An 11,317-nucleotide genomic window follows, 5' to 3' on the forward strand; every position below is an offset into this window, starting at 1 on the left:
CCCCCCCCCCCCCCCCCGATCAACAGGAAGCGAACAGCCGGCGGCTTTTGCGTGGTCACAGCCTCGCTTCAGACCTACACTATCAGTCCTTAGTATCAGCAGTTAGTTGTTGTCTTTATTGTGATATTGTTTCTCTATTAATGGATAAGGTACCGACAGGTTTTGGGAACATGATGTGTCTGTAAATGCTCGGCGCTATGATAAGAATATATCAAGGGTTAAAGGACCTATGTGTCAACAGGACTTAGAAAAACTTGTCCATGCTTTCATCTTCAGTAGACTTGACTACTGCTGCGCGGTTCCTCACTAAGACCAAGAGACTGGATCACATCACTCAAGTCCCCACTAAGACCAAGAGACAGGATCACATGACTCCAGTCCTCACTAAGACCAAGAGACTGGATCACATCACTCCAGTCCTCACTAAGACCAAGAGACTGGATCACATCACTCCAGTCCTCACGAAAACCAAGAGACTGGATCACATCACTCCAGTCCTCACTAAGACCAAGAGACTGGATCACATCACTCCAGTCCTCACTAGGACCAAGAGACTGGATCACATCACTCCAGTTCTGAAGTCTTTGCACTGGCTTCCTGTGTCTCAAAGAATTGATTTCAAAGTACTTTTGCTAGTTTATAAATCACGGTTTAGGACCAAAATACATTTCTGATTTTCCAACCACACTATGACCCCCCACCCCAGATATTGGACTTTTTCGATTAAATAAAAGCATATCAATAAACTAAACATGTCGGGCCCTTGATGTGATTCTTAGTTCCCGGCGTGGCCCTCAGTCAAGTTGACTTTGATACCCCTTCTTCACAGTGTATTGTCTTTAAGTTAAAGCTCCAGCTGCTCTTTTTTTTAGGCGTTCAGTTATTTGATTTTCTCCATATCATCCAGCCCTAATGCTACATATATTATTTGTATCCATTTTAAGTTATCCTACCTCTCATGTGTCTTGTATGTATGTTGAGAGACGTTAACGTCATGTCAATATTGTTTTGCAAGTTCGGCAGTGTGCGGGAGTTTCTTTCCAACAAATGCAGTGAAAGAAAAATGAAATAAAGCAAAAACTTTGTGACGTTTGGTCTGCTTTTGAGATGACTGAGCTGAAATGTGATGTCTGAGACAGACAGACGGGAGTTAAACGCCGAGTCGCTGCCGCCTTGCTCGTGTTCCTACTGCATGGAACGCACTTATCCTGAGTGTCGTGGGACGAAGTGTAATGTGCAGGGACAATGCATAGAGAATGAAACAGAGCTGATGCTGCAACTTACTCATTATTGATTTTCTTTTCTTTGGGTTGCACTTCCATAGAGTTGGGGGACTTGTGAGAGAAACATTGAAAGAAAAAAAAAAAAAAAAAAAAGGGTCAGAATTGGAGCAGGAGCCAAGGTATCCTGACTTTTACCGCGTAGTGTGGCTACATTTCGTTTTCTTGTTATTGTAATACAATTCTTCAGAGTGCGAAAGTGAAAGGGAGAATACTGTCTTACAATATTCAAATACTATATCAAGTTATTTTTGCCCCATAATTATGTATATGGGGTCAGAAAAAAATGATAGAAAGATGAACTCAGTAATACAACAGCACCACAAACCCCTCTAAAATGCACATGCAGCGGCAATTAACATATATGGAGATATGGCAAAAACGATATTTTTGGACCAAATACCTCGATATCGATACCGCAACGATATTGTAGTGTTGACTACTAGTGCATATTTACACAATGAGATTATTGATAAATAATCATCAGTAATGCGGATATAACAACTAAGGGGGTAAAGGCAAATAATAGTTACAGTTACAGTCAACACTTATGCCATATTATAATATTATAATATCCAAGATCTTAGACGATATCTAGTCTTATATTAATATAATATATATATTGTCCAGCTCTACTTAGAATTGATATCCCAATTCTCTGCCATGATTTTTTCTCATGCAGTGAAATCTTTATTGCACACATGGACCATGACAAAACAAAACAAATTGGCAGTACCAAACACAGATTTGGTTTTTGGCACCTGCAGCACATTGTTCATCACCACCAGCCTGTAACCATAGAGACGTCGATGAAGAGAAGGGAGAGCATCGCCGTGCTTTAAAACCTTAAAATCCCTTTAAAATCTTATACGGAAGAAAGTAGGCGCTTGTGATGCAGTCGGCTTGTAAAATTCAATGAGAATCGCAGAAATCGTAAAAGTCATTAAAAAAAGATTTTTTATAAAAATTATTTTTAAATGTAATCGTGAACAGGGTGAATCGAGATCGCGGTTTAATAACGATTAATGGTGCTGGCCTACTAGTGATGAATCGGCAAAAACATTTTATTTCTGGGACTCTTTGGTCTAGACGCTCCCACTCTTCAGCTCGCTCCACTGTACGGTGCTCTGACTTGACCAGCTGACTTCTCTATCGGCTGTTGACACGGGTGACGTTCCTTCCGCCTCTGGAGACTTGACCAGCTGATCGGCTGGTTTGTGGCGAGCTGAGGCGGGCCGGTTCACAGCGCTGAAACCTCTCCCGCTTATGGTCTAAAACGGTTTGGTCTTGTCGTGAATCGCGGGTCTGAGGTGACATTAGTTGTTGCGATGTGTGTCTTTTAAACTGTGAACTGAGGCTCGGTTTGGCGTTGTTTGAGTCAATACATTTTTTTTTTTTTTTCTGGCATTATTTTATTTGGTAGGACATTTAAGACAGGAAATGTGAGGGGGAGAGAATGTGGGGGGGTCGGCGTGGCAGCAAAGGGCCGCGGGTTGCACTCAAACCTGGGCCACTACGGTAAGGACTGAGCCTTTGCACACGGGCCGCATGCTCTACCAGGTGAGCACCCAGGTAGGGTTGGGTACCTCATAGCATCTGAACCTGTGTCAGTACCGGTACCTGAAATTCTGTTCCTGGTACACAACAGTACGTTTTTCCAGTACTTTTCCTCTTTAATTACAAAAAAAGGATTTAAGTAGTAAAAATAAATTCAAAACTATTTATCCTTTTTATTTAGAACATTATGTTAGTTATTTAGAAAATGTCTCTACAACCAATTAAATTAACTAATTCTTCTACTTCAATTCTTGTATTTGTCAGTCAGTCACCAGGGCATAGAAACCACTGTTGGGCCCGCTTGTTTTATAGGTACCAGCATTTGGCACCGTTTGATTTAACGTTAACCATTACTCGGTAATACCAACGTGATTCTGTTGGTACCGGTAAAAGTACAGGGTTCGGTACCCAGCCCTACTCCCAGGGTACCCCACCATAAGGAAGGTTTGATGCCCGGCGATGCGTCCATTCTCAGAAATGAATGGAGGAGGGCAAGGCTATGACCGTTCGACACGTAGCAAGTCCATTAATCAATAATTACCTGATAAAGGACACCTCGTCGGGAATAACCCGCTTACACCGGGGTCACTTGCTAAATAATTGTTTAACCCTTGTATGGTATTGGGGTCAAATTAACCCATTTTCCAATTTTTACAAGAAGAAAAATGTAAATTGTTTCTACCTCAAAATCAACGGCCTTACCTTATTTTCTGTGATAAACATGTATTCCTGACTCAATTCAGATATTTCTTCTGGATATGATCATGATAATGATCCAATGGTGGATTTTTAACATGAATTATAACCTTATGACTAAACAAATCCCACTTCCATTTTTAATTGTGTTCTAGTAGAGACTGATTGCGTTCCCTAGTATGTTATCTCAATTGTTTGAAATTGAGATAAAGACCATATTTGTTAAAAGATAATGAAGTAACATTTTATTTCAGAAATGTTTTTAAAACCCCAAATCAGTCACGGGTCAATTTGACCCGAGGGATACGAGAGGGTCCCGAAAATGAAGACGACACAAGGGTTAAGACAATTCATTTATATAATTGTTAAAATCAAAATCTTGAGTTTTTTTTCAAACAATAACTCTACTTCTCTGGTAACACCTGAGGGTTTGACTAATCCCTGGAACAATCAATCCAATCCCATTTGGTTCTTGTGCAATGCAAACATAGCTCACTGCTCCAGTAATTAGGATGGGCCTTGGATACGACTCGCCACGCTTAGCAACGAGAGATATTTATACAGCCCGCTCGGCTCATAGAACAGCTATGAGTCAGAAAGCTCATGTTCTGCTGGCTGGCAATAACTCCCCAGAGGACGCTGATTGGTCGCGACCACTTGGGGGTTCGGACACGAACACATGCAGTCCTGCAGGGATGTTGTATTTTCCCTTGACAAAAAGCCAGTGGGACTACATTATTGCAGAAAATACGCTCTGTGGCAAACAACAGTTTGATACTTACTGTACATGTTTTGTTTAGCAAGATAAACTTCACTTTTAATGGATGTTTCCAAAGAAAACCACTTTAATGATTTTTTAAATGCAATCGCCAACAGTAAAAAGCAACCTCTGTAGTCTTGTTAAAACTTCCTGACTGGGGTATTTTCTGGCACTCTTTATGTCACCGAACAAAATGTAAAAATCTCTGAAGCGTGTGTTAACCACAGACCTCATTCCATGCAAAATCCCAATGACTCTGTGACGAGGGAACCTGAAGTGCCAACTCACTTCAGGACTTTAGGACTCATTTCTGCTGGACTCAGATTTCCGAGTGATCCCGTGAGCCTGCGATTCTGTTTGGTGTACAGAACTAATATGTAGCTACAGCCACCCCCCACTAGCTTGGCAACCATTGGAATCTGATGAAGAATTTGATAAATTATCGGCCGCTGGATATTAATTGTTATTAACAGGGCATTAATGATACACCAAACCCACAATTTGGTTTGTATCACAAGTTTTGACCCGCAATTCCATACAAACCTTGATTCTTTTTTTTCTTTTTCTTTTTTTTTTTTTTTGGGGGGGGGGGGGGGGGGGGGGGGGGGGGGGGGTTATAATCAGTAAACATATTACAACTTTTTTGATTTCAAAGTCCATTGATCCAACACCAAAGATTCTTTTCTACCTTAGTATTAATGCTAATGTTTAGTCTATAATTATATCTATGTTGATATATATTATATTATCTATTAGCTAGCTGGGTGGGTAACATAAGATTACAACATCGATCAACACGCTCAGTTATTTTTAGTATGATTGTTTGGATCACGGCTGACAACTCTGGGCTAACCCATGAATTCCTCAGTAACGTAAACTGTATAGATAGACGACTAATCTAATAATAATTTAGCTAGCTAGCTAGCTAGCACGCCCCCGACTGTCTGCCTCAGCGTCCCGGTGTTGCGAGGCTTCAGTTCGGAGGAGAGCTGACAACAGCCCTGTTGAAAATGCCTGTGCCGGTCCAATTACCGTGACTTCGATACCGGTTCCTAAACAATACTTTTTTGAATAACAAATTTATGAAACAAGACAAAAGTACAACATCACGCCACCAATCCATTTATTTATGTAATACCTATTTTGGATCCACTTAATGTGTCGACTGAAATATTTTCCCTCTGCGGCTCCAAAACGGACGTAAAAATATCCCACTTTTTCTGTAGTCCACCGTTAACTGGCTACTTTTAAAATGCCCTATTTACCCACTGGGATCTGGTTAGTATACCAAATTAACATAATATTTGTTGTTACTAGTGAAAGGTGAAAAGTTGTTTCTAGATTAAAAACTGTTACTGTGCAACATGTATGTTTAACCATCATGTTGTCTTTGGGTCAAATTTGATCAATTTTTAAAGGTGCCCTTTCACACGTACTTCATGACTTTGTGGTGATGTGGTGTCTGAAGTTCTACCTTTGACTCTTTAACCGTGGTTACCTCGTTTTGAGCCATTCTAGCGTACAGAAAGCCTGCAGGAAGACTCCGCTACATTTGCTCTGGTGACTCAGGTTTACTTATTACATATTACTTAGAATTACTTTAACCCTTGTGTTGTCTTCCCGTCAACCATGAACGACACCATTGCTTTTTCCGACATTTTTGTCACTTTTTAAATATTGTGGGTGCTTTTTTCGATGTTTTTTTTTTTCAAAGTTGTATGATATTTCTAATGTTTACATTTTCAGCGCTCATTTTTCAGTTTTTCAAGAATCAGTTTAAGAATCAGAATTGTTTCAAAAGTACCGGTTTGGCATCGTAATCTTAAAAATCCAAACGATACCCGACCCTAGTTTTATGAACAGGCAGACTGGCGGTTCTGGTGAATCCCGGAAGGGCCAATGAACTTTTGGGCCGATTTGGGCCGCTGGATCATGTCTTAACATGCACTTGGCTTAAAAAGCACTATATAAATAAAATGCATTATCATTATTAATTATTTTAAATCAGCGGCTGCGTACCAGGGATAAACCACTCTGAATTCATAGGCCTATATTACACTAAAACAAAAGAGGCACATTACAATTACGTGTATTTATCTGATCATTCGCTAGCTGCACATAAGCATAATAAGTGATTCATGATGGAAAATATACAGCTAGGGTTATGCGATAAGGAGAAAATCAGATATCACACTATTATTGACCAAATACATCAATATCGCAAATAAATTGAAGGATTGCTTTCACAATATGAATGCATGTTATGAATGAGATTTTTACATAAGTGATCAATAACGTGATAAACCTCTTCAAGTGACATTAGGAAGGAAAAATAAATATTTCTTTCCCCAGCCATATACTGACTATGTTTACATGCATGCACAAAAATAGTGTGATTCTTCCAAATATACCCCTCAAAACAGAGTTTCTGAGAACATTGACTTAGTATGTGCTTGTTATGATCAATTTAGACAAAAGAAGTGCATATCACAATATCTCCAAATATGATGCCCATACATTATCATATTGAACTATTGGCCAGCCCTACGTATACAGCCTACATTTACACTCAAATAAAACGTGAAAAATACAGATTATTTAGTGGAAGTTGTGCTTTTTTCTTTGTTTTTTGTTTTATCTTATTTCTTTGGCTGGGACCCACTGACCCTGCATTATAACCGTCAGCGTCGGTACAGCTTGTCGACAGCCGATATACCGGTATAAACACGTGCAGGAATATCGTTTAAATATTCAGGGTCTGTTGGAGTGTTGTTATTTAAAAACCACATCTGAGTTTCTGTTTCACGCTGGCACCGTGACAGCGCCTACAGGAACACCGTAGAATGTGCGCTACGCTACATTGTAACTACTCTGACAGCTAAACTGAGTCATCTCACACTTTCTAACAACTTTGATAAGAAGAGCGTTCAGGGTCAGAACCGGAGGTGACAGGCAGAGCTAGGATCATTATAACCCCCGGGTGACTGATCGGTTACCGGTTTGCTGTGGGACCGGGACGGGTCAGTGACTGTGACGGAGTAACTGTTACCTGTAGTAGTAGACGTCGCTCTTTCCAGCGCTCAGCCCGGACTTCCTGGTCACTTCTTCTTTCTTCCAGCCGGGCGGCAGAGCGGGACAGTCCGTCCTCTTCTTCTCCATCATCACACACTTCTATATATCCTACGGTTAGGCTCCGACCGAAACCGATATCGACCGCTTCGTATACACAGATAAGGAGCCTTCAGACAAAAACAGCGTGGTAGTAATCCCAGCGGAGCAGCAGCAGCAGCCCGGGCGGACCGACGTCACGGACGTTACGCTAACGGCGGCTCTCCCAACCTCCGCCCCGGCTGTTTTGACTGGTTATTTCGGGTTAGGTAAAAAAGAAAAAGTGTCCCGGTGCAGAGCGTGAGATGGTTCCCCGGTTTAAACTGCCTTCAGGTCCGTATATATAGTTAAACATCCGGGGAGAACCAACGGCTCTTCTGAACTGAACTGAATTGGACCAACGGCAGGCTGTGACGTCTGCGATAACACACTCTCACACACGTACGCACACGCGCGCAAGCGCCCACGCATGCGCTCTCAAAGATCGTCTAGTTGTGACAGATGAACGACTCATTTGTCAATGGATCAACAATTTACACAATCACTACACAGGCCTGAAATACACACACATGCTCAGGACCTGATCATGCACAAATGGAGAGATGTCAGAGTGAGTGGGCTGCCAGCTGGACCAGCGCCGACCCTCCAGTTCCCAACCCAGCTCCCTACGGACTGAGCTGCTGCCACCCCCAAACTGTCCAAGGGCTTAGGTTTTGACCATTGGGGGGGGCATTATAGCCTTGCTGGGAGGGGGGGATCAGTCTAGGGGTCTTCCCCCATAAAGGTTCCAGCGTCAAAGACCTAATTTCCTACACTCAACAATTTCTACACACTAGAAATAAATATGTAAAATAACATAAACAGTCCTGGCACCTCATTACCGGGATTTTGCCCCCAAATTAAAAATGGAAATTATGTTTCGCTACAGTTAAAGTACAGAACATTTCTCTTAGGCCTTTAGAAAATCCTCTCACAGAGTTGGTCGGCACTACAGGGAACGCCCACTAAAACGTCATTTATTTTTATTATTCATATTACACATTATATATTTACAATGTTGTTTTGCAAAAAAACGCTAAAAAGGCGCTGTGCCTCCCATAGACCGTAAATATATATATATATAATATATATAATTAATATATCAATATGGTGCCCCCACGGCATCTCAACCAAAAGCCACTTTTCTTTCTGGCATAATTTATCATCATGGTCAACTTAATTATTCTCTTACTTTACAGTCATAACTGTACGTAGAAATGCAGGAAATGGGATTAATACCGAAAATGATCAAAGGCTTCAACGGTAACAGCAGGTTGGACCGCTGTGATGCATTGGCTAGTGGGCAGTGATGGCGGTAACGCCTTATTTTTATTTTCCTTTTTGCTGTACTGCAGTAGTATAACGCATTACTAATAAAATGGCGGTAATATTACACCCGTTACAATCTCAGGAAGTTACAACGCATATTAACCCAACAGTTAGTGGCGTTTGTTTGCACAGAGAAAAGTCGGAGTGTTATTTCCTGTTGCTGACTCGGGGGTTGGAACGACTGTTATATTATTATATAAATATTATATTATTTTCAGGAGTTGTTTACGCCGTGATGAAGCAAGCTGTCCCGTCATACCAAGTCATACTTCCACTTTTATTTTGATGAAAGTAAATCAATATGAATGCAAAAGTATGGGAAAGCATTACAATTCCGAGACAGTAATATTGTAATATAACTTATTACTCTCAAATGACAGTAACTAGTAATCCATAATGTATTATATTTATGAAGTAACTTGACCACCACTGCTTTTGGGTAGGTTGCAAATAGAACACATTTTTCTCAAAACAGGGTTGATTTCATACAATCTTTACAGTTTGTGGTCAGTTTATCTAGAATTGTTGAAACATTATGGTAATCAATAATACTCCAGATCCATGGGAATGGACTTCTGGAACCACACTTCCTGTGATGGTGTGTGTTCTGTGTCTGGTTACCTGGGCTTTGAAGCAGAGTGATCACTCGCTGCTTCCGTTCCTCACACCTCTATGTTTCAATCCCCCCACCCCCCACCTCCTCCTCCCCACAGTGACGTTACAGGCTCTGGGTTAAAGGGGCCTTAAGCACCCATGGACGTTGGAGGGAGGCACCTCCCTGGAAGTTCTGAGACATTATCTGTTGCTGTGTTTTTTTCTGATTGAAGAAGAAATATAGTGTATTAAGAGTTGTATACCACCCTTGTGTTGTCCTCCCAGGTTAAAAAAAGGACAAACATTTCCTTTTTTAGACTTTTTTCTCCAAAATCCACCTTACTACCACTAGTTTTAAACAAATTTTTGGAATTCATGGTCAATAGCCCTCATTTGTATAGACTTATTCCTAATATTTGCGTTAAAAAAGCAGAAATTATGAATTATTTTGACCAATAGTTAAGATCAGAGGAACGTACAGATGAGTTTAGTCAGGAGTGAAAGTGATCAATTGGATTTCTAAAGCGCGTTGTATCAGAATCAGAATCAGCTTTATTTGTTAGGTCTGAGAACACATACGAGGAATTTGACTTTGGTTGGAGCGAGCCTCCGGGCGGATGCTATTAAACCGCGCCACCACACGCTCTCCCGCAAAGCATTAATGCAGACAGCAACAAACCATAACAACATAGTATAACAGCATAATGCACAGACAACACACAGTACCTGTGGTCACATGAAGGAATTTTTCTGATGACTAGGGAGGGTGAAAAAAAAAAATGATATACCATATTTTTGTGGTAATTTGGTTAAAAGAAACCCATATTTCAGATTTAGACATTTTTCAAAAGGGTCAAATTTGACCAAAGGACAACAGGAGGGTTAACAGAAATTGCCCATAGAACATATTTGGCTGTTGTATTCTACATTTCAAAAGAGAAGTCCATTGCCACTTTTTTCAAAATTTCTTCCTTCTTCTATTTATCGAGTCGTTTTTTTCCGATGTTTTTGAAGTTTTTGTTCAACGCTTCCAGAAAATTACTTACTGAGCAGCTTTTTATGAGAGAGTTTTAAACGGCCCAGACAGACAGAACATGCTAACTGTTTATGCTTTAGTTTATGCTTATTAAATAAAGAGAAAAGCTCACGTAATAGACCTTATTTAGAGCAGGGGTCTTTTTAAGCCAAGGGCCCCTTAACTAAAAGAGAGAGCGAGCAGGGAACCCCTACTACACATGTTGTATACAATTAAGTTGCATATTAAACTGGGCCTACAATATGTACAAATGTAGGGCATCGAAAATGAACACTTTTTTTGAGACATCTTTGACGTTTTTTTCACTTATTATGACGTTTTCTTTAACGTTTCTCTCTCTTTAAAAAAAAAAAAACATTTCAATCATTTTGTAGCATTTTTCATCGTTCATTAAATCTTATGCAACCTAGGAAATTATATCTAATGTTTGAGTCGAAAAAGCACAAAGTATGAATTATTTTGACTAATATTCAAGATCAGAGGATGTTAATGGATAATCACAGACTGTCGGTGTTTCGTCATAGCAGAATAATGCTATGAAATTAAATAAAACACCCAAAAGTGATATTAGTAAACTGATCCTTAATTTCTTTTATGGAACCATCCGTTTGGTTAAAAGGAATCCAAATTTCTGCTACAGATACTTTAAAGGTGCCCTGTCACACAAAACCGTTTTTACTTGGATTTTTTGAAATAGGTCGGGTCCATATGTGTGTGTGTTATGTGATGAATGTGGAGATAAACGGCTACCTCCTCTGGCAGCGCTATCCGCTGGAAAGAAATTAGAAGAGAAAACAGACCAATCCCAACAGCTGGTCAGTCTGATGTCATGTTGTCTGAGCTCATTACTATTCATGAGCTCAGTAAAGGATGCTGATAGCCAGGCTCTCATTGGCCAGCTGTCAGCCAATCAGAGTC

At 40.4% G+C, this 11,317-nt stretch overlaps 1 protein-coding gene and 1 long non-coding RNA gene across 5 annotated transcripts in view; one reads left to right on the plus strand and one right to left on the minus strand.

Moving 5' to 3' along the window:
* Positions 1 to 7,847, minus strand: part of mbd2 (methyl-CpG binding domain protein 2) — a 49,485-nt gene extending 41,638 nt beyond the window's left edge. Inside the window, exons 1-2 of one of the 4 annotated variants that reach the window (XM_034896382.1) lie at positions 7,343 to 7,459; positions 1,285 to 1,334 (exon numbers count right to left, since the gene is read on the minus strand). In XM_034896382.1, the coding sequence (XP_034752273.1) occupies positions 1,285 to 1,322 (38 nt within the window). In that variant the 5' untranslated portion in view covers positions 1,323 to 1,334; positions 7,343 to 7,459. Of the gene's footprint in view, positions 1 to 1,284; positions 1,335 to 7,342 lie in introns of all 4 variants that reach the window. The other 3 variants (XM_034896381.1, XM_034896383.1, XM_034896380.1) reach the window with 3 other exon arrangements.
* The window catches only part of LOC117959319, a 26,551-nt gene extending 17,846 nt beyond the window's left edge, over positions 1 to 8,705 (plus strand). Inside the window, exons 2-3 of the long non-coding RNA XR_004659916.1 lie at positions 3,712 to 3,714; positions 8,695 to 8,705. This is a non-coding gene — a long non-coding RNA (uncharacterized LOC117959319). The remainder of the gene's footprint in view (positions 1 to 3,711; positions 3,715 to 8,694) is intronic.
* Positions 8,706 to 11,317: the final 2,612 nt, after the last annotated feature.

Source organism: Etheostoma cragini, chromosome 16, assembly GCF_013103735.1.
Source record: "Etheostoma cragini isolate CJK2018 chromosome 16, CSU_Ecrag_1.0, whole genome shotgun sequence".
NCBI classification, from domain to species: Eukaryota; Metazoa; Chordata; class Actinopteri; order Perciformes; family Percidae; genus Etheostoma; species Etheostoma cragini.